Consider the following 24,938-nt stretch of genomic DNA (forward strand, 5'->3'; position numbering starts at 1 on the left):
ACATCAGCCCAACAGCACAGACCATTTAAGTCCGGCCAGTCTGACCACACACCGAAGCCGGGAGAGCGACTGTCTAGCTTTCCACTGTGGTGTCTGAACATAGCGGACCGGTAGAAATAAGAATCCATATCCGGCGGCGGAGAATAAGCCAACGCTCAGAGTCCGAGTTTACATTCTCAAACAATTCACTTTATTGTCAAAGTTCTCAGCAATCCATACATCCAAGTCAATTCAATATATGGCGCGGCCCATAGAATCTCCTTTATTCTGTTGGGCATGGCCTCTGCGTGGATCCACATTACAGAGCCCCGATTCTCACAAACACATCACATTATATGCAAGCAACGGGCCCTCTTCCTGACCATTCACAATACAGGTTGCTTAAGACAATGGACTTTTTGGGGTGGGCCTAAAAGTCACACACTGGGTTACGATCTGCCTTAGTTTTAGTATATAACATTTATCTATCAAACTGTACCTTTACACAAGCTCACATTATAACATTATTATTCAACATTTTATTAGCTTCGAAATGAATCTAAACATTGACATGTCTGACGTTGTATAAATTATTTAGATGATTAAAATGACTTAAAAGAAACGCTTTTCTCCAGCTCAGCTCCTCTCCTCTGGAGAGAGAGTCAAAATCCCTTACACAATGATGTCGTCTTTAACCTTGGCTTAGACACAGAACGATCTTTATTTTACTAAAACTTAGTTCTATCCATCTGTAAATTTAGAAGAGATTATTATACCTTTTATAGACTTATTCTACTTGATTCTTGAGTCTGATTTAGGAGACAACTGGCGACAGGCGCTCCTACATATTATTAGTCTCTGAGTGCTCTCTGAGTAAACAAAAGAATTCGGCCCGGGTGTGGGGTCATAGATTCACACCATAGACAATAGGACAGGATGGCTGGAGGTAATTAACTCCACTGCAGGAGCACAGGACCCGATATGACACGACACCACTAAGTTTCCTCCTGAAGCCTAGGAAGCTAGGATCCGAGCCACATGCCAAGGCGACCTTACGTCGTTTTAGGTCCAGGAATAGAGATGAACGTGCAAGCTCTCTCACATACTGGTCATCATTGTTCAGCATAATTAACAAGTGGGAGAGCCTCGTAGCAATATATGTCCATTCAAAATTGGGAACACCCAAACCACCCTCACGTTTACTGTGAAATATAATGTCACGTGTTGTGTGTGTGTTAAGACCAGTCCATTGTCTCACAAAGTGCACAGTTTTGTCAGTCAAATCACGTAGTGATTTTCGTGGTACATTGGAGAAAAGATGTTGTACCTTGGCCAATGCTATTATTCTGACTGCCTCCACTTTCATGATTAGAGGCAGAGGAGATGTGTGGATTAAGTCGAGTCTGCTGGAGTACTCAGCAATGATACACACACACACACACACACACACACACACACACACACACACACACACACACTCCTGCAGAGCCACACCAATAAACCACTTGAACCCCAGCATCCAAATGAACTATAACGATATAACTGCATATTGTTCACCATTGTCTTTGTTATAGCTGTGGTGTGAACTCTGCCATCCACGTTGAGTTAGAACGATTTTAAAAACTATATTTTTATAGCTATAGTTTACTGCTTGGTGTAAACGGCCCTTATGTCTAGAGGGTTTAAAGGAGTGCTTTTAATTATTTTCGATGAATTATGCACCCCATGAATTCATAGAGATTGTTTTGTTTTTGTGCATTCCTAAGCCAATAATTCAATGACCAGGTGGCGGCTGGCTTCAACTCTTCAACAAAAAAACTAAAGAAAAGAAAACATTTGGTTTTAATCACAAAATGTCACAGTACAGTATATTTTAAATATTGTATCTCTCATTGTAGCAGCAATAACAACAATAACAATTATTATGAATAGAAAACACGGTATCTGTTTGTAGGAATGGGTTCCTATCAGTAACCACAACCACAATGATCGTACAATGTTTATTATTGAAATCTAACTTGGCGGGGGTGTGTGATTGATTTTTGAGTTGGAGTAATCCTTGTGGTAAAAAAACAAATTTGCTTTGGTCAGGTTTCACATGCTTGGTTGCCTGTTGGTCAAGAAGAGTCTATATCCTGTAGGGAAAAAGAGATGGCGGGGGAGAGATAGAGCGAGGAGATAGTATTTACAAAGCAAAGTGCTTACAGGCTATAAAGTGGACTAGACAGCAGCCAAGTGAGGAAGATGAATGGTCTCCAGACCTAAGAGGGCACTAGGCAGCTGCAAGGTAGACTCCCATACACAGAGGAGCCAGTATTACACTTGACCCATTACTCCATGCCAGGGGGTGAAGTTGACACAAAGTGTATTTAGTTACTGTTACTCATTACTTACTTCATCAGTCATGAGTACTGTACTTAAGTAAACATTTTTAGTATAGACTTTACTTGAGTATTTGTATTTTTGGCTATTAATAACTTTCATTACATTTCAACGACAAATATTGTACTTTTGACTCCACTATGCATTTCTAGCCTCACAATGCGTCGCTATCTGTAGCAATGCATTGCTATTGCAAAGAATGTCTTTTGTACTTTTCAATTTTAAAAGCAAGTACTTTTGAATACTTAGGCCCAACATTTGTTTTATTTGAATTAAGTACTCCAGTACTTTAACTCACGTACATATTTCACTGAGCAACCTTCACTTGTTGTAGCTGAGTGATATTTGACCAGGACTATCTATACTTCTTTGACTCAAGTACTGGGGTTGAGTACTTTGCCCATACCACTGGTTACGCTGCAGTGAGTTTTCAGTGGGCTGCCACGGGGTGAAGCACACCATGACAAGGCCATAAACAAGAAATGCACTGGAGAAGAACAGAAGGAAGTACTCAGACGAGATGAGACTGAGTCTGTAAAGTGCACTCAAACCGAAAGGAGAAGCGTTGTGATGGAGTGGCTGTCAGGGAATAGAATGAAGGGCAATAGATTGCCAGAGAGCAGTCTCTCACTCTCACAAGTATCTGCGTGCTTATCTACACCTGTGAGTGGATTAACAGTATGTGTGTGAGTGTGAAAGACGGAAAGAGTGAGAAACCTTGTTGGGTAACCTTGTGACTGCATTGCATTCATGGTGTGTGCTGCGACCTGCGTACAGAATAAAATAATGAACTATCTGAAGAGTGCATTTAAAGGTGCAGTAGTCTCCCCATGTCCCTGTCTCTCTTAAACTCTTTATTAAACAGAAAATACACTTTCAGGTCAGGATACAAATGTTATCCAATCAAGATAAGGAACTCATACTGGATACAAGTGAACAAGTGAAATTGGGAGTGACGACACAAAGAAGGGAGCAGACAAAATTGGAACTGGAACACTCATCAATTTGAAGCTGATAAATGGGTGGCAAGCCACCTGAAAATGTATTTTCTGTTTATTAATTAAAGAGCTGGAGAGGCAGGGAGGCCTTGTTAATGAACAAACACTCTATAGCAATAATTCCTATCAGAATATAGAGCTTTTAACTTTTTAACAAAAACACTTTTTGTTCTAACCAATAATATAATTTACATGTACTCTACCTTTAACTCTGAAGAGTGTACAAATGGAACCAACTGGTCTCATAAGGGTCCATTTAGTTCCATTTGTAGACTCTTCTGAGTTAAATCAACTCTACTTTATGCGGAGGCCTATTCATGATCATGCTCAACGTGTGAAAGAATCTTATAATCCTATTTGACTAATTAATACCAAGGGTTACTGTACCTACAATATTGAGAACACCTCTAATCAGTTTGATGTTAATCCCTATTGTTCTTACATCAATCAGCTGGAATCTAATATGAACTATTATAAGCAACATTTAATATCCCTGTGCTCGCCTGCTGTGCGAGAGTCTAATTAAAACGTATTAGTAACACAGTATAATCTCAAAAAGCTGTTAAATAGCATATTCATGTAAAAAAAAAATAGACGCATTACTGCCGCCTACAAAATGAAAAGATTGACATTAAAATTGTCAACTTGACAAGATACTGTGGATACATAGTAATATTCTTTATTCATTTAGAAATGGAAAATTGATCCTCAGGGTCCATTTTGCTGCGTATTATAATAAATGAGGATTGTATCATGTAAAATAAAACCAGTGATGATTAGTTTCTCTAGGGACATTTCCCACTGTAGAGGATGCTTTTGGCACTGTCAGATTCATACATTTGTGATGATCATTAAGGGGGGAAGCAACAGAATAATTTTCTTTCCAAGTACACAATTCCTCCCTTCCTATGTTTACAAATGCTTGATGGTTTTGGATGTCTGATTTATCTGAGATATTAGACTTTATTTAATATTTTTTATGGAGATGTATTACTCTGTCTACAGTTCCAGTTCAGTAGAAGCAGTTTGATGTACCGTAATGGCATTTATTTCTTTTTTATCTGTTGGCATCAAGGTGTGAGGTGGGGAAATAAATAGGAAGGATGAGCCAGGGACTGGGAACACTGATATGTGTTATCTAACGTTACTCCATTCAAGTTGGAATGCGCACAAATCCTGTTCAGGTGCCGACCAACGGCAAAGCACTAAGAAGAGATCAAAGTAGCCGCGCACTCACGCACTGACACCCTGAGGAAGACAGCGTGGCTTTGGTCGAAACATTGATGTTTGCTTTTATCTCTCTCTCTCTCTCTCTCTCTCTCTCTCTCTCTCTCTCTCTCTCTCTCTCTCTCTCTCTCTCTCTCTCTCTCTCTCTCTCTCTCTCTCTCTCTCTCGTCCATAATAAAAGTTATTTTTTGGCATGGAAGCTATGAGTGTGCGGCTACTTTGATCTCATCTACTCCTTCATCAACATACTGCTCACAGTCATTTGTGCGGGGGAGACTTTCAAATACTCTATATGTTTCATTGCTGGCATAGAGTGAACTTTTGATTGTCTGAAATTGTCTTTTAGAAACTGCAGGTGGTCTCTAGATTAATGAGGCATCTCGGCCAAATCCTCTCAGTAGGTTGTAATTTTATTTTGTTTATTAAGATGGCTTATTAAATAGCCTGCCGATATTCCCCTCACATGTATATTATGTTTGATGTTACATGTTTGATGTATGAGAGGGCATGCAATATTTCCACTGATGTGCTTCAGTTATAAGCATATAGCACAACCTGTGTATCATTGCTATTATCAACATGATCTCACACCAAAGCCATCACATTTCAACATTTCACTCACTTTCATCAGGATTTACCATGTATTGCAATGATATTGCCATCAATTTGCCGGTGTGGCTCTGAATCGGAGATCACCAACTTCCCCTGAAGCAGTGCATAAGATACTTGAGTTATTGCATGAACATAACTTTGAACACTTCAAGGACATAAACACAGATATAACATCATCATTTTTATTTGTATTTATTGGTTTGATTATAAGTTAATTCCTCTCAAATAGAAACTTGAATCAAATCAACGTTTTTTAAATCGATTTGATTAGATTTTTTATTTTTTATTGACAAAACATTGGTCAAAATATTGGTAATCGTGTTCTCTGTGCCTCTCCAAAATTGGGATTGGCATTGGTCAGGCACTAATTATTTTGGTTAAAGTTAGACACTGTTCTTTTGGTTAAAGTTAGACATTGTTATTTTGATTAAAGTTAGACATTGTTATTTTGATTAAAGTTAGACACTGTTCTTTTCTTTTGGTTAAAGTTAGACAATGTTCTTTTGGTTAAAGTTAGACACTGTTCTTTTGGTTAAAGTTAGACGGACAAAGGTGATTGAAACTGTGACACCGGGGATTGAACTTAATTTCAACTTTAAACCCCATGTGCACTTGCCGTCAACACCTTGTCATCACCAATAGTCACAAATAGCTCCAAAAATTTACCCAGCAATAGAAGAAAAGACCCATTGTTTAACTTCAAGTCCTCCATAAAGAGCTGGGCTGAATGGCAGCGGAACCTAATTATAACCATTCATTAGTTGAGTTGTAACGGATTCCATTTACAGTACAGTAGAGGACATGTTGGGTTTTGCTATTTTAGTTGTCTAGTACGTTGATATTGTATGAATGTATTTATTATTGATTTTATTGTTCTGTATATGTCTGCTACCCTCCCTCCAATAGAATAAAAAATAAAAAGGAAAAATAAAATAAAACCACTCATGGCACTCAGTTTACACACACATTTCCACTCAAAGGACAACAATCAAAATAAGTTATCAGACTTTATTTTTTTGCGATTTATCCTTTTGACAGATCTAGTACAAATATATTTGTTCATGTGTATGTATTTCTGTCAAAAACAATCTATCCAAAAAAATTATATAAATAAATAATTAACCTTAACGACAATTGTGCAACAATTTATTATATTATATTATTATATTATACGTATTATATTGGCACTCATTAGAAAACCTCTCAGCCAATCACATTGTGAGATCAGAACTGACTGGTTTATATGGGTCATGTAAATTGTTTGCACTTTTTTTTGTCAGTATGTTTTTTATTTACATTTTATTCTTACCCCATTTGAAATACATTTAAATACAGAAACAATTATTGCTTATTGAGTGCCCACATTTCAAGAACTGGAAATGCACACGTGAGGGAAGCGATTTGGCACGTACGCGTAGCAGCAAGCTTCCGTTTGTGTGCCAGCCAGGAGAGCTAATATTCATTCAGTGTGTGCCACGGTTGAAATCATTATGTAATGCGGGTTATTTTTGTACAGTATGTGGGTTTTCTTTGTTAGATAATATCACTACTAGCCTCCATACACCACTGGTGCAATGGAGCGCACAGCATGACTCACTAGGCTACTACAAGGGGCAGAGACAGGCAGCGCTCCTGGAAAATCCTTTTCCCCTCGAGGGGGAACGAATCAAACAATTAGCGCTCGTGTTGACTTGAGTGTGCACCACACTCCAACCCTCTCCACATGGGGACATCCAAGCACTGCATTGAGCTTTTCCAGTGGTGGAAGAAGTACTAGAAGTAGTTTGTTTTTTTACTTACTAAAAATAGCGATGTAGAAATGCTCTGTTAAGTAAATAGGCTGTATTCAAAATGTCACTTGAGTAAAAAAGAACACAAGTATTGGCCTCAAAATGTAAAAGTGCTCATACACAATTTGTTTTGAAAATATTAAAACAAATTGTCACATTTGATTTAATTTTTTAAAAGCAGATCTACAAGCTGCAACGCGTTGTGAGCTTGCAGGAAACAAAAGTTTTCAAATAACTGTACTGAAGTAAAAAGTACAATATTTGCTTCTGAGATGTACTTTCAACCACCGAATCTTTCACAGGCCAGCTCAGCAATAAATAATGAGAAAGTGTTGAATGTCCCCTTATTTAACGCATTAACCCTGGCGTCCCGTATTTTGCGCATGTCATTATAGGAATGCCCCAGCTGACACCATCCATTAAAAGATGTAAATCACTGGTTTCTTTCAAAACTGGCCTGAAAAATCACCTATCAGGAGACCACAGGGGGAGATAAATTCAATTTCCCATAGAAAGGAGGTGTCATTCACTGTCGCCGTTTTTCCTTTTCTCCTATTGTACATTATGTTTTGTATATGTATTATTGTGTTATTGTTATGCTATGTTGATTAAAGGGATTCTAGGCAACACATTTTACAAATATTTATATATATATATTTTGCATTTTTTCCACTCTATCAGCCAATATATAATGATAATCGGTTTTAAAACACTCTCAAACTTCTTTTTTGAGGCACGGAATTTACTTTTAAGATATCGTTTGGATAGAATTTAGTTGTTTAACTTCATATATGTGGTCAATTTATTATGACAGAGCCTATTTAAACCGGCAGGGGCGGGCAGTGACACGCATTGTATCCGAATAAAGAAAAACTATTTTTGGCATGGCCCGTTTAGAAGTCCCCCCTGCGTCACCCCCTGGTGGTCGGGGAAACAAACTGCTGATGAGGAGGGGGGGGGGGGGGAGTGGAGGGGCGGAGTTTGACAACAGTTGTTTTCTTTTTTTTTATCTCTGAACTTGCCTACAATCCCTTTAATTGAATACATAGGTCCACAATGGAAACAAGTCCCCGTGACGTTTTTGTGTTATCCTTTTAGCCTTAATGTCTGACCGTACCACGTGCTGTTTACATTTTTGACTAATAAAGTATTCAATCAATCAATCAATATCCCTTAACTGCTAACCTTAAATACCCACCCACGGCTGCTCACTGCTATTAGGATGGGTCAAATAGAGGGCAAATATATATACAGTGACAACTTAAGTAAAGGCCATGGGGACCAAATTATATTATTATTATTATTATTATTATTATTATCTACACCATTGATTCTCATACTTTTTTTATGTCAAGGACATGAAATATGTATGACTAATTAATATGTATTTAAATTCTGAAAATTTTAACAACACAAATCTTGTATGGGGATACAAGATTTGTGTTGTTAAAATGTTCAGAATTTATTTATGTTTTGACATTTTTTCAAGGTCTTTGGAAAATAGACGATCTACAAGCTGAGCTATTGTCAAATAGCCGATGTATATAATATGTTTAAAGTGGTTAAACTGATTTTGATGTGTTAACACATTTTGCTATAGCCTATTAACTAATTTTGCTGGGGACCCCCTGGAACCCCCTCAAGGACCCCACATTGAGAACCATTGATCTACACGCTCACAACACATGTGATGGGATGCCTTTGAATAGCGACAAAATATGGATTGCCATAACACCACTCATCTAAACATAGATTTATATTAGTGTCTCCGGCATTCTAATTGGCGCACAGTAAAGGTTTTGCACGCTTCCTTGGTCGATACGCTACACCATCAGGGAGGGAGCACATGGGTGGGTGGGGGTTGAACAGCATTAGCTGGGAGTATCATAATATGATACACACAGTGGTTCTCAAACCTTTTCATGTCAAGGACCCCCAAATTTATGTGTAGTTGGCAGCGGACGCCCTTCTGATTTTTTTTTACCAGAGACATTATTTGAGGCTCCTTGACATGAACAAGTTTGAGAACCACTGGTGTAGATCTATTTAAGTGTGTATTGCCTTCATTAGCACATTGCTAGGCAAAGGTTTTTGCTTGTAATAAAGGCTTTTTCTTTTCTTTCAACTGAACAGTGTGCCTTGGACTATTTTTAAGTTTGCCTCGTCTACCCACCACGAGGCTCCCCAGTGTCCCTTGTACTAAAAAAAATGTTTTTTTTAACACTCAGTCTTTCATCTTCATTTCATGGATTTTCTGAATGGGCATGTCTGAACAAGCCATTTCAAATTTTCCCCATGGTGATGTCACCATGGGGACCTCATTTTAATAGTCCCGCCCCCTCATTTTCAGTCTCCACCTCCCTTATTGTTTACAACCGGCACCATTGGCCGTATTCTAATGAGGGCGGGGAAAGGTGGTGAGGAGGGCGGGGGAAGGTGATGATTGACAGACAAACTTCCTCAATAGCGTGCCTCTGCCCAAAGAGGACGTTTTAGTATTGCAGCTGAAAAGGCTTGGAATGACAGACAGACAGATTATGAAAAAGATTATCTGAGTGGTTGTTTAGGCTTAAACCTGTAGGCTATAAAACGTATTAAGGGACACGATTTATATAAAATAAATATTTTTTAAATTCATGGTATAGCCGTTTAAGTGTGTACAAGTACAATCAATGTGTTGGGAAGAATGTGTTGGATCCGATTCTTGCCATTTTTTTATGTGTGCTTCACGTGCACATAGAATGTTTGAATACAAGGACGCTTGCCCCGGGTCAAATCGACCTCGGAATGGTCTCCACCAGGTATAAAAAATGAGGGCAAGTGTGTTTTGGGGCGAGCGTTCCGGTTACCGATCCCTTCACTGCAATGCAAGTGCTCCTTTAAGCTGAGCTCCTGCCTTCACGTCCTGCAGGCAGGAATTGATGTATTGAATCATGTTGTTCCATGGTCGAAAAGGCCACACTTTGTAGGAATGGCAGTTTTCTTGTGGACCTGGAACACATTCCATATTCCACTGTAAATGAAAAACGTTTATTAATGGCTCATTAAGGCGCTTGCATCACATTTTGATGTTTGAGTGGATAACACCTGTGCAAGACCTTAGTGCAAAGGCTTTGAATTTGAATTTGAGAAAATAGGAAGTAGGTATTTAAATGTGTTCTGTGCACAGGTAATTGGCAGAAGAGTAGTGCTGACATGGTGAAATTTGTGTTTGAGCACCAGGCTGATAAGGGCACGTACAGGCTCTTATGCTGTGTTTCTTGAACCATTAGCTGAGAGAGCATCATGACATTCAGCCCAGGACTCTATTGAGTGATTGAATGAAACATGCGACTATGGATGAGATGCTAATGGTTGAGATGGAAAATTCTTTCTTTGGTGTGAAGGACAAAATCCACTCAAAACTCACTAATGGGTATAGTTCCAAATAGAAACTCATGTTCTCAAACTTTTGTGTTGATGTGCCACTGAAAATGTAATGATGTAGCTTTTGTCAATCTACTCAGCTACATGGTGAAATGAAAAAATATTTCAGAATTTCTGACTGTTTTGTTTCTTTGTACTATGAAAAGCTTGATACGTGTATTTTAATTCTTGTACTTTTTTCTACATTTTATAGCGGGAAGATAACTTTTTTTATTAATAAAAAGTATTTTTTTCCAATCTGTATAATAGAGTTAATACAATATAACTTATACAATAGGGGTGGTTGTATTTTGTCTCCCTCCTCTTCTTTTGAGACATTTAGATTGTGTCAAAGGTCATGTCTCACCTAGACATTTCTGACAGGATCTGACAGAAATTTTGACCTAATGGTCAAGACTCAATTCCTCCCCTGAGCAAGCAGGCAGGCTATATTAGCTCATTGGTAACAATTTCAGCACTTGCGCAGGAAACCAGGTTCAAATCCAGTAATCCATCAAATTACTGGAATCAAAATACCTTTAACCCCTTCAATCCGAGAAAGCATCTGTGTCATTTTAGATGTTGCCAAGGTTTTTCAGAAAACTGTTTGGATTTAGAAGGTGTTTTTAGAATCAGCCTCAGGTCTAAATGGGTTAAAGTAAGATATCTGTTATTTTACTCAAGTATGGCTTTCAAGTAATTGATTGTTTATTTCTCTATGTATAACTTGTAAGGCAGAATTGGGCATTTTTCATGGAGTAGTTGCACATTTGTTACATTGTGGCTGGGTTGGGAAAGTGTCTTCGCACCACACAATAAATAAATTAATAAATAACATAATAAATTAACCGTTTAACTGACAGGTTACACATTTTTTTAACTGTTTCCGATTAAAGGTCAACCATTGTTTTATTTTATTTCATTTTTGTCTTGTGTGCCCCCGACATCAAGTCATTTTACAATTGTGGCACCATTGCCTAATCGAGTTGAATTCCCCTGGTTTTGTTCCATGACGTTCTATGCCTCCATATCTCATGTGTGAACAGTCAACAGAAGGCTTATAGGGAGTCAGGATAGACATACTAAACTGTTTGAGTCCTCTAAGCCCCCCCTCCCCAACATCAACACCAGATAAATAACACTATGAATAGCACTGCACCTACAGTATATCTTGTATGTTTGAATGCATTAGCATTTTCATACTATAATGTTTTTCCCCCTTATGTTAATGCTGCTCTCTATGATTTTAATGTCTTTGCCTCTCTTTAAATGTGTCTGTTGTTTTTAATGTGACAACAAGCACTATGAGTTACCAAGAACTGTATTTCTCTCCTGTGTATGTAGAGAGTATATTTTGGAAGTGAATAAATGTATTCTGATTCCGATTAAAAGCCACGGTTCTCAAAACGTCACTTGTCTTTCTCCACCTCCATAAGCCGTTAGCTATTAGTTGCTTCTGTTCATCATCACCAATCAATAAAGTTTAGATCGATGGCCAGAGAGGCTACGATCAATGAAGTTTAAATCAATGAACAGTGTGTCTGCTACAATATAGATTCACCTGTGATGTATGGATTTAACCTTCCAATTATCACTTTGGCATCTGTCTTATTCCTTTTGACAAGAGTCTTCAACAGGGGGTCCGGGACCGCTAGGGATTGGGGGTTATGACAATGTGGGGGTTGGGGGGCATTAGGCTATGGTTTGGGGGTATGTGGTGTGGGAGTGTGTGGTGGCGGTATGGGGGTGGGGGCTATGGGAGTGGGGGGGGGTGTGGAGTTGTGGGTCATGAGGGTCTGGGGTTGGGTGGGGTTTGGGGGTACGGGGTGTGGGGTGGCGGTTGGGGGTTATGGAGGCATGGGTGTTGGGGTGGTAAGGGTTTGGAGGTTATGGGAGTGGGGGGGTATGGACTTCAGAGACTTGGGGCTATGAGGGTATCGAGGTGGGGTGGGGTTTGGGGGCCATGGGGAGTTGTGGGAGGTGGGGGAGTGGGGGGTACAGGGTATGGGGGGGGGGGGGTTATGTTGGGGGTCCTGGGCCAGTATGGGGGGGCCTTCACGTAGGGTGGGGCCAAACGCCCGTGGGGCGCCTTTTTCTAGTTAAATTCAAAGAAAAACTCACACGTTCAAAAGTTGTATAACTCGAGTTCAACCACAGGCCAGCTGTGTTTCCTTTCTCTGACCTTCATCTTCCTACACTGTCTGTCGGGCTCTGCTGCTCGAAATATCTCATCAGAGGAAAGCTGTGGTTTCTGTCACCCCATGATGACTCAACACATGCCGTCCCCTCAGAGACCCTGTCGAGGCATATGTTTCTCACCATAGCCATAGCGTATACATCAGTCTAATGCCTGCTTTATACTCGGCTGTGCGACGTGTCAGGCCACCGACAACTACACGATCTACAAGTATAAATCAGACGTAATTAGCGCCGGGGTCCACAGGGCATGCAGCAGCATGGCTGCAGCAACAAGTCAACTCTGACTAATGTAGATTATCATCAGTGGTGGAAGAAGTACTCCCATTTATAAGTAAAAGTATCAATGCCACAATGAAGAAATACTCTGTTACAAGTATATGGCTGGTATTAAAAATGTAATTGAGTATTGGCATGAAATTATACTTAAGTACTCCCACATAATGAGAAAGGTACTCATTATGCAGGATGTCCCACTTCAAGTTTTCAAATGTGTAAAATATATTAAAAATCCTTTGTAAATAGCCGGTCTACAAGCTCACAATGCGTTGTAAAACGACGTGTTGTGAGCTTGTAGATCGGCTATTTTCAAAGTATATAGGGCTGAAGTGGTTAATGTATGTTTTGTAATAATAATGCAAATCTAAGTAACTAAAGTTACATATAATTGGAGTGGAGTAAAAGTACAACATTTGCCTCTCAGATGTAGTGGAGTCGAATTAAGTATTGAAAATTGGAAATATTCAAGTAAAGTAAAAAATACGGAAACAAATTCTACTCAAGACACGACATGGCCTGAGCTGTAAACATGCAGGATTTTGTGTGTTTTGTGTGTGTGTGTGTGTGTGTGTGTGTGTGTGTGTGTGTGTGTGTGTGTGTGTGTGCGTATGTATGTATGTATGTGCGCACGCGTGCTGTGTGTGTGCGTATGTATGTGTGTGTGTGTGTGTGTGTGTGTGTGTGTGTGTGTGTGTGTGTGTGTGTGTAAGATGCCAAAAAGAAAGGTTCACTAATCAGAACGCCTGGCTTTAGTTGCCTGGAGTTGGCTCTTCATGTGGAACAAGAAAGAAGGATGGCGTTTTTATGACATGGCTCCCAGAGGGCGAGTCGTTAAGAAGAGCGTTCGCATGCTCGTGTGTGTGTGTGTCTGTGTGCGTACATACGTGTGTGTCAGTTTGCGGCAAATTTTGCAACCCACTGGACCAATCAATGCCAATTTTCTTGTCAGTAGGCCAAGGAAATAAATCCCTAAATATTTTTCACATCTCTACAAATGCGTGAAATCTCTGTGTATCTGTGTGTGTGCCCACACATTATCTTGAGAACCGTCCAACTGATCAACCTCAAACTTGGCGCGTATAACGCACCAGACCTGAGGGAGTGCAGTGCTGAGTGGGAAGTCGGTCAGATCAGCGCTTGTCCAAAACTATCTATAAATACACAAATGTCTGTATCTGTCTCTGTGTGTCTGCCTGTCTGTGAGTCCCTTTTATGCCCATATATGTAGATCTCATCAATATGATGTCATAGTACTGAGGTCACAGACTGGTCTCCGAGTACACTATGATAATGTGTACTGCACTAAGTACTCTGGCAACGGGTACCACAGGTATTGCATAACCTTTAGTGGAGGGGCATCCGTTTTCCACGGGCACCGCACAAGCCTTGTGAATTCATTATATCAGATGAATGCCGGCGCAGACCGCCGAGTAGAGCAGGGCCTTCAACGTTCTGTCCTGGAACACCAATGAGATAAAGATGGCAGAGTAGTATTTCTGAGCAGGCACTTTAAAGGCATCTCTAAGATGCCATGCGTATAGATTCTCTTTGGACGCTTTGATATACAATCCTACTGACCATTTCAGCCACGCATAAATATTCTGAAATCTCTATTAGATTCTTGAACCAGCAAGTAATTATTCAATTTTGCAAAGCCGTAGGGCAGCGCAATGCTGACATGTTTGCATATGTAATTGGCATGGAAATCAATGCATGAAATGCATGCATGCCTGAAATCTACTGCAGCGCGCTCTTTCCAGTGTCTGCCTTGGTTAATGAAGCTCTACTCCTATAACCCAGAACATTTCCATTGGCATTTACTACTTATTACTGATAGTAGAATAATGACAGGTTTCATTCCAACAGTAAAAGACATTAAATGTGGTAATTTCTTTTATGTCAAGGGTCTCAAGATGTCAAATAGTACCAGCATATTTCTTTGTTATGTATATTTCTGAGTTTTACACACGCACACACACGCACACACACACACGCACACACCCACACATTACCACGCACGCTCACTCGCTCACTCGCACACTGCAGATGCAACATTTCTGGGAAATCATCGTGTTGAGCACGCAACGCTGGGTAAAGTTTTCCCCCCACAATAATTCTGAAGCAGATTACGTTTCCTGGGAGTGCTGAGATCAGTGTTGCAGTGACTGCAGCCTTAAATCCCTGCCGAGTGTTTCCCGTAGCTACTGTATGTGCTGTATTGTTTTTAATACTATTTGTTCATATTGATTTGTATATGTGGGGGGTTTCTGGTGGAAGTCACTGAGGCAGGGGAGCTGCAGAATATCTCTCAGTCAGAAGCATATTCAATAAAATATGTAACCTGTAGACTGAGATACATACAAAGCCACAAAGCCGTGCACATGTTGTACACTCTGAGTTAAGTAAAGTGTTTTGCTGTATGTTGTGCCTCTAATAGAGATAATGGATGCAATTAAGCTTTTGTCCGCGAGCATCGAGATGTTTCCAGGACAGACATCCACTGAGTTTGCGAAAGGTTCAACCGCTGTACTACATTCTAAATATACAGTACATGCCTGAACATGTTTTGGGTTTAAAAGCAGTGTCTGTGGTGTATTATGCAATAGTAGTTTTGATTATGCTGGCAAGTTCCGACATGTATTGGCACGCACGCACGCACGCACGCACGCACGCACGCACGCAGTTAGTGTTTCGTATAAATAGCAGGAAAAAAACTATTTAAAAAACTATACAATCTGCACACCAGAATGCTGCTGTCGGTTCATTTATTGGTTACGTTTCGAGCCTGCCGGCTAGAAACGTTACCAATAAATTAACCCACGATGGGAGCAGCATGGTGTGCAGATTTTAAAGTTTTTTCATGTTTAAATTTTCGATCCAGCAACCGGCAGGACAGGATGTGCATGTGCCTTTTGCCACTGTGTGACACCTTTTTCATTGTTGTATAAATAGCAAGGCATCTTATTGAAGTAATGATTGCGTTTGTCTTTTCACAATCATTTAAGCCTATAGGGTGCTGAGGGCCAATGTCAACCACTTCACCTATACATTTATTCAGTTCCAAATGAAAAACAATTCCGTATTGTAACTCATTAATTGGCTTTTTAAAAACATTTAGAAGATCCTGCACAGCAGCTGTGTCAGGACAGTCCACATGATCCAGAGAATAGAAACATAATTAAAGACTAATTCAACATCAATTCCTATTATTAGGGCCCGAGCACGGAACCATGCAAAGTAATTAATATTCGTTATTTCAGGGGAAAGATCAAGTTGCTTGGGTAATGCTGCCTTTCTAATGACTGTTGTTTCACCTAGAGCTAATTTCCAAAGTTATTTGAATCATAAGCGCAGCGGTACTACATAACTACTGGCCCTTTAAAATGAAGGTAGAAATTAATGGTACAAATCATGTTTCTCAAATATGTTCTTAAAATGTTGGTTGTTGAACAGACAACTCCTTGTTTCTTTGTGCAGAGAGAATGTCACATCTTCCAGTCTAATACAAAACCTGAGGCTGCAGAGCACTAGCGTGCTGTTGACAGTGAGACGTCTATATGATGGATTCATCTATTGATAATAATAATAACACGCTTTCAGAAAAAAAAGGCATTATCATATTGAAAGAAACATCAGAGTGATGAGTATTTGCACAGCTTTCATAACACACGGCATATACGTTTTACTGCCATGCATTTAAAATATGTCTTTGATGTTATTGCAGGGCAAAACTCCAGTCTTTTCTGGATATCGTCTCTGTCGGGTGGAAACCTCATATGTCCAAAACTGTTACCTTTCAGGATTCAAATTCAAAAATAGCAAAAGTAGCAGATCCGCAAGCTCAAAACGCGTCGCTTCGCGCCGCGTTTTGAGCTTATGGATCTGCTACTTTTGCTACTTTTGTGTGACGCTGTAGTATGATCAAGTAGGGCGTTAATTTACGAAAAAACACAAAAAGTTGAAATATGGAGATACAAGGTTTCTGCCGACAGCAACGATATGAAAATTGCATCAAAGACCTATTTCTTTTACATCTTTTGCATTTCGTTTCTCATGCATGCATGCCTGACTGCACTGAATATCAAAAACATGAGCATTGCCAGTCTCTCCTAATCTCCTGCTGAGGACAGAGGCCCTGATCAAGGCACCGTCATTTGCATGCAACAAATGTAGGCTTAGCCTTTTCGTGTATTCTAGACGTGTATGTTGACTTTAGCTTATGATTAAACTATGATCAATACGCATAATGCTTTTGCCCTTATCTACCATTACACACTGTTAAGCAAGATAATTTTGTAATCAAGCAGATTTTCATCTCTGTGAGGATTCAATGTATGGCATATTTTTCTGTCTATAAGAAGCAATGTAGGGGTTGATAGTGTTGCTTTTAGATGCAGTTAATCACCTCCAACCCAGCGTCCCCATTTTGGGGCGTGTCAGTATAGGGCCTACACTATAGGCAAACACTTTGAAAACATTTCTTTCCTCTTTTTAAATAGCGAAAACAGCAGATATGCAAACTTTGTGTGAGCGTTGTGGGTCGACCGTTTTCGTTGCGTGACACCATGGTATGATGCAGTGTAATGCAGGGCTTAAGTGGTTAAAGTAAAACAAACACACACACACACACACACACACACACACACACACACACACACACACACACACACACACACACACACACACACACACACACACACACACACACACTTAACTAGGTTATATTGCTGTACATTATGACAAGGAAACTGATTCTGATGTCCCAAATTGTGTGTCCATGTGTTACACTCTCAGAATTACAGACCTATAAAGGTCCATTTGTTACACTCTCAGAGTTACAGACCTATGAGGGTCCATTTGGAACATCCTCTCAAGTAAACCTGAGGTTCCCTGGACCCCACTTTGATAAGTACAGTAACTCCTTGATTCAGTGACAGCTCACAGTGCTTTGCTGACAGGCTGCCTCTCTGCCCTCTCAGGTGGGATCCCCTTTGTCCTGACTGGTGAATTATTTGAGCAGTCTTACCGGCCTGCCGCCTTCATGATCGCTGGCACTGTGAACTGGCTGTCCAACTTCGCTGTGGGCCTCCTGTTTCCCTTCATTCAAGTGAGTGAGCCGGTCTACCTTGTTGTTTTGTTGTTTGTCCTTAGAGAGAGAGAGTGTGTGTGTGTGTGTGTGTGTGTGTGTGTGTGTGTGTGTGTGTGTGTGTGTGTGTGTGTGTGTGTGTGTGTGTGTGTGTGTGTGTGTGTGTGTGTGTGTGTGTGTGTGTGTGTGTGTGTGTGTGTGTGTGTGTGTGTGTGTGTTTCAGTTTGGTTTGTCAGAACTGTCAAAACCAAAAAGGGAGTTATTCAAACAACTGATTACTAACAGTAAAGGCCATAGAAAAGGTTGAACTATGCACGCCTATTTCAGCCGGACCCTGTATGGAGTTGTATTGCTTTTTACGCTGCGTTATCTGTACTGTATGTTGTTATGTTTTTAGTTACTGTATGTATTGTGTGCATGTGGACGGTGTGGAACAAACTGTATACTGCAAGGTTGGCTAATGTGTTTTCACTGGACTAGTAGGGTGAAATTTATATGAACCTCAACAAATTATATATATACAGTATGTCAAAACTACCATGACAGTTAGCTTAACAGAGCTGTGTGACTAAAATGCTGACTGTGCGTCTAGTAAAGTACATTACATCAGAGGTCTTCAACAGGGGGTCCGGGAATCTTAGGGGGTCCTCAGAGTTAGTACAGGGGGGCCGCCAATTCTTTGTGGGGAACAATAGCCGAAAATAGCCAATCTACAAGCTCACAATGCCTCGCAGTGTTAGGCGTTGTGAGCTTGTTTTCTGCGTTTTTGGCAAAGAGGTTTAGGGGGAAAAAAAGAGCAGACCAAATACAGTATTGAGGGTGGTTAAGTTGTCAAACAAGTTTTTGAAGCTATACTATCTATGAAATCTATGAAAAAGTTTAATCTGCGACACAATGGTATACAATAGTAGTACAATATGTATATGTAGTGGCCCCAAAAGTGTTGAGACCCCTGCATTACATCATGGTGTCCAAGGCTATTAGTTCCAGGATGTGAAGTACATGTAGCTCTAGTCTGCTGCAGAACGCATGTCTTACGTTGTGTGACCCCCCTCTGAAAAGATTTAGTGCCAGGGACCGCCAGAAGAGAAGATTTGCGTTTAAATAATTCCATGTGTCCATAGCAAGTGTCCCAATGATTTATGAAGCCCACATTCATGTGGACATCACCTCTCCTACAGCCAGCAGTTGAATGATGACATATAGCTTGTACATCTCATCATTAATCACATTTGGCACGGGACCAGAGCACATTGCGGTGATTGTGAACAGAGAGAGTGGAGAGGCAGGGCAGAGGGGATATGGACGAGAGCGCACGAAACCCGCTGGACACGCAAGAATAAGCACACGGACACTGCAACCGTTCTCGTTGAAGACTTTTTTTTCCCCCGCACACATTCTCATAGAAATGCATTATATATCATCTCTGTCGGGTGGAAACCTCATACTTTATGTACGAAACTTTTCAGGATTCAAATTCAAAGATGTGTGTGTGTGTGACTGTAAAGAAGGGCATTCATTTAGGAAAAAACATAAAAAGTTAGAATATGGACATGAGAGGTTTCTGGCCCGACAACATGCAACGATATATAGGATGACCAGACGACCCGGTTTGTGCGTACGTTTTGTCCCCCTTTTTTTCTGCAGTGCAATTCTATGATACAGCTGGGGTGCTCTTGACTTCCAGCATTTCTTTTTTTTGTTTGTCTTTGGCTGAGCGCCCTGGGCGCTTAAAGCAGGAGATAGTTCAACTTTTTTTTTTTTTTTAAACTTTCTTTTTATTTTCTTTTTCTTAGGGCAGGTTAGGTCATGTTGGGCATCACATATACATTAAATTAAATGAGTACATTTCTGGCAAAGTTAACATTCTCATGTTAAGGGCTATTCAGTCCAGATGAAATGAGAGGGATCCTTATTTGAAGCAACTTCAGTCCTTTCGTTGAGAGATATACATAGAAATAAAAAACAAGCAGTAAAGTGTACAGAAATAAAAAGTATATAACAGAGGTATTAAATCAAGCAAGGTATCCCCACGCATAGTACAGATTCACATACTTGTACATACATACAGATACATTCAAAAACCCCCACTTCTTTACAGGTCTTTCACAGAACTATTTTCATATGTAATATCCATTTTAACCAGTATTTACAAAAAGTATCCATACGGAGTCTTACAGAATATGTGAGTTTCTCCATTTCGTATATGTTCTGTACAATGGCTATCCACTCCCCCTTTGTTGGTGGGTTTTTGTCGAGCCACCTCCTGGTTATAGCCTTCTTACTGGCCACCAATAATATTTTGAGAAGGTACTTGTCTGCGGTGCTAAATTCGGGTGGTATGTTACTCAGGTAAATTTTGGTAAAAGTACATTCAAGCTCAGAACCCATTATTGCGTTAATATCTGATACAATCTCAAGCCAGTAGTTTTGGGTTACTGGACAGTCCCAGAATATATGGAAGTGGTCAGCCATTGTATTATTGCAGTCTCTCCAACAATTCCCCGATTCTGGTGTACCATTTTGTAAGTATTTTCTCCTTGGGGTAATAAAGAACCTAATCATGGTCTTCCATGAGAACTCCCTCCAAAGGCCGGAACTAGTGGTGGTGGTTATCATATCACATATATTCAGCCATTCCTCCTCTGTTAAGGTTATGCCTGCTTCTTTTTCCCATTTAAGTTTAACATAGGAAGTGGAGTGGTTCCTAGCTGTCTGTATACCTGAATATATTCTTGATACCAGTTTTTTGGTGGTGTTGCCTTTGTAGGCATCAATGAAAATATTGATGAGGTCTGTTTTGTTTCCCACAGCCATTATGTTTTTGTCAAAATGATGCCTTAACTGCAAATATCTGTAGAAGTCCTGTTTTTCTAGGTTGTGGTTATCAATGAGATATTGGAAGCTTTCCAAGCCTGTACTGGATGAGATCAGACAGTATGCTGTAATACCATACCGATTCCAACGTTTAAACCTAGAATCCAGCCGTGCTGGTGTAAAGTCTTTATCATACGCCACCCATTTTAATAAACGTGCCTCTCTTTCTATTTTTTGGACTTTGCATTCTTTGAACCAGATATTTAGGGGAACCTTTGTCCAATTGCTTATTTATTTTGTGTGCTGCTTCATGAGAGTTTTATCACCCAGTATGGCCTGGAGAGGGATATTCAGTTGGTCCAATTCTATGTCTTTCCATCTTGCTTCATATTCATTATTGCACCAACAGACTAGGTATCTTAGTTGTGCCGCTTTATAATAATCTTCCAGGCAAGGAAGTGACATGCCTCCCTTATCCTTCGGTAGTTGTAAAGTTTTGAAACGTACCCTAGGTTTCCGACCTCTCCAAATGAACCTGGAGATCATCCGATTCCAGTTATCAAATTGTTTCTTTGGGATTTCCAGATAGTTCAACTTTTAAACAGGTGAGCTGCTCATCAATGTCAGGTGTGATTCCTCTGGCTGTGTCTGACAACCTGATCATTTACAACCTGACTGTGATCTCTTACCAGGTTTATTTTTCTTATATACACCTTTGCCCTCGGGTAGTATCCTTATATCTCCAAATTCTGACAATTAACACCCTATACTTGATCACACTACAGCAGCGTCACACTACAACATCAAAAGTAGCAGATCTGCAAGCTCAAAACGCGGCGCGAAGCTCCAAGTTTTCTTTCTGATTTAAAAAAAAAAGAAGCTTTGAATGACATTCAGAGAGAGTGACAGTCTCTCTGATCTACAGCTCAGGAATATTTATGAACTGACCATAGAGTATGATTAAATGTTCCGTGAGCTTAATGGCATTACAGTCTATAAGTCTCTTCTTAAAGGCTTCAACACTACTTGATGTAATGGCTCCAATTGACAGCAGGGGGAACAGGTGTGGCATGAAAGGGCAGGGGTTCTCAAAGTGGGGTCTGGGGACCCCCAGGGGTGGAATAATATCATATTTTCTTCTGGGGATCCCTGGCACAAAACATTTTCAGATGGGGTGGTCAAATATATATTTAAATTTAGGGGTCCTTGACACAAAAAAGTTTGAGAACTATTGATCTAGAGCAGCGATGCTATGTACTGTACAGTATGTCCCTAGATGCACTCAGTATGTACTCTGTATACTTCACTGCTTGATCCCCAGAAAGACGAGAAATTAAAAAATATAAATCTATGAGATGGATAATACTTTTCAGTAAAGAAGATGCTGGAAAATGAATGTAAATCCATTAACAAGAGATAAGGCCCACACAATGGGGCTTCGAGCGTACGTTTTGGGTTAAGCATATTGGAGCAAGAGGATGTCTGCCAAAAGCTTGTTACTATCCCTGCTCTATTTGACACATGGAGGTTCACAGAACCGCTATTGTTTAGACCTGGTCCCCTGGAGCTAAACACAGACCCAGATCTTTAACACAGTCTACTGCAGTGGTTCTACTACTATTTTGTGCCAAGGACCCCCACATTGATATATATTTGGCCGCGGACCCCCATTAAAAAATATTTTGTGCCAGGGACCCCCAGAAGAGAAGAGTTGTGTTAAAATATTAAAAAAACATATTCAACATTTTTCAAAAATACTTTCAAAAATGTTCGGAAATGCTCAAAAATAGCAGATCTACAAGCTCTTGAGCTTGTAGATCTGCTATTTTCGAATAGCCAACGTATAAATGGATAAAGGGGTTAAAATCATTGGGATGCTGTATTAACACATTTTGCTGGGGGGACCCCCTGGAACCCCCCGAAGGGCCCCTGGGGGGCCCTGGACCCCACTTTGAGAACCAATGGGCTACTGGAAAAGAGGGAGTTAGGCCAGGTACATAATCTACATACAATGAGCTGTTCTCATGTCCCTCTCGTTTCCTCACCGCTAGCAGATCCTGTATTATCACGATAAGAGAATCCCTGTCACATCCTGACAGGATGTCTGAAAATACATATAATGTGCTATAGACATTTTGAGTACACAGTGGTGCACACAGTGGTCTATTAGCCCTTATCAAACACCTGTAGAATATCCAGTCATGGAAAATCACCCCATTTCCTATTCATTGGCTATCTACTGTATTCGTCCTCTTTGCTTGCATTGTAAACCACCATCGTAAAATTGCATTTGCATTTGATCCAATGCAAATGCGATTTCCCGGGGGGGGGGGGGGGGTTTACGAAGCTACTTCTTTGTCTGGGCTATAGCCTATAACAATGGGTGCACAAAATGTGAAAAGTATTCTGAATCTCTACACTCTTCTTCCATCTTGACAGTGACACTGTCGTATGAGGAAGTTTAAAATAGTGCTTGAGTGGTTAACTATAAAAATCATTTACAAATACAACCGTGTCAGAAAGAATAGCCTACACAGTGTGAGAAATTGAAACGTTTCCTGGAACTCCTGTTGGCTCTCTTTCATCTCATCCACAGCACGGCCCAAACCCCCTGACACTTCTAAGCTCTCCATCTCACCTCTTCCTTTCACTCCATGCATGTCGTTCTGTTGTCCCTCTCTCTCTCTCCCACCTCTTGGCTCGCTTTGTTCCTTTTAAATTTGTTTGTACATTTTCCCTAGACCCTCTCTCTCTCTTCCTTTCACTCACTTTCTTGTTCAACTTTTTTCCATTTCCGTTTTGAAATCATCCTCTTTTCATCCTATTTTCTGTCTGTATCTGTCTATCTACCAACTGTGATACACCGAAAGCTCTAAAAAGGAAAAGACACAATCTTGGATTTGTCATCAAGTGAGAAATAACAGTGACTTGTTAGATTCACCAAAGCAGCGCTGCCCTGAGCTACAGATTGCCTTTCGAAGGCGTAAACCTCTTTAATTCTACCGTGAACTGCTTCTGATGCTCAATCTATACTTTGTCATACGACGGTGTTGCGCGCCAGAATCCACAAGCTCACACCGCGTGGCATCGCTCACACATTGTGAGCTTGTAGATCGTCCCACGGTGAAGCATGAGTCAGGCTCGATGGGCTTGGAAGCGTGACGTGATCTGTCCGGACTGATAAGAGTAATACACTGGAGGAAAACAAAAAGAAAGGGCTTTGGATCAGGCTGTGATTTCATTTTAGGAAATTGGTTGAAAAGAGAATGGGAGTGCGAAAAAAACTTTGTTGAGCGGAACAAGACAGTGAGTGAAGGGAAGAGTGGGAGAGAGATATTGTAGACTAGATAGATAGATAGATAGATAGATAGATAGATAGGTTGAACATAGGTCTTTTACATCTTTTGCAATTAGTTTCTCATGCATGCATGCCTAACTGTACTGAATATCAAAAACATGATCATTCATAGGATCTCCAATTCTGCCAGTGAGGACAGAGGCCCGGGTCAAGCCACCATCATTTCGTGGCCACGGAATGAGATGATATGATTCATTCATAAGCTCCGCTGTCCCTGGGTGACAGTAATAAAGCCAGGGGCTAGGTGTCATGTTCCACTGTATAGCGCTGTCTAGAAGTGTGTGTGTGTGTGCGTGTGCGTGCATGGGAGAGAGAGAGTGATTGTGCGTGGGTGCCGGTGTATGCAGATATGATAGGTACAGTGTCACGTTTTCCCTCAGGACTTTGTTCATTAACATAATACCACACTATAAAGATCCTCAGTGTTCATGGAAGTCTGAGAGTGTACCCAATGTGCTTCCATCTGTCATATTAACACTGAGGATTTTACTGTGTGTATGCGGTTTACCAGTTGCACTCTCCCTGCTTATTGAACACCGTTCACAAGGAGTGAGACTGAGATAGATCACACCAAAGGAGTGACATCATAGCCTGATTGTTGGGCAGAAACCTTGTATGCTCTCCATATTTCCACTATTTTTATGTTTTGTTGTAGATTAATGTCCAACTTCAACTTGTTTGAAGTTGTGCTGCATGTACTTCTTCTTGCCCCCAGAATAGATAATTTGTTATTAATGTGAAGCAATATGCCGCTTGGCCCGGATTGATTTCCAGTCCATGATACATCTGTCTGGAGCTCCATCGCTCTC

The 24,938-nt window shown here is 40.4% G+C and overlaps 1 protein-coding gene across 1 annotated transcript in view; it reads left to right on the forward strand.

Moving 5' to 3' along the window:
* Positions 1–24,938, forward strand: part of slc2a9l2 (solute carrier family 2 member 9, like 2) — a gene marked incomplete at both ends in the record, with an annotated part of 177,024 nt that overhangs the window by 130,280 nt on the left and 21,806 nt on the right. The window contains one exon of the mRNA XM_084061743.1: positions 17,848–17,975. Within this exon, the coding sequence (XP_083917869.1) occupies positions 17,848–17,975 (128 nt within the window). The remainder of the gene's footprint in view (positions 1–17,847; positions 17,976–24,938) is intronic.

The sequence above is a fragment of the Gymnoscopelus microlampas genome, assembly GCF_963454915.1.
Source record: "Gymnoscopelus microlampas genome assembly, chromosome: 7".
NCBI lineage: Eukaryota > Metazoa > Chordata > Actinopteri > Myctophiformes > Myctophidae > Gymnoscopelus > Gymnoscopelus microlampas.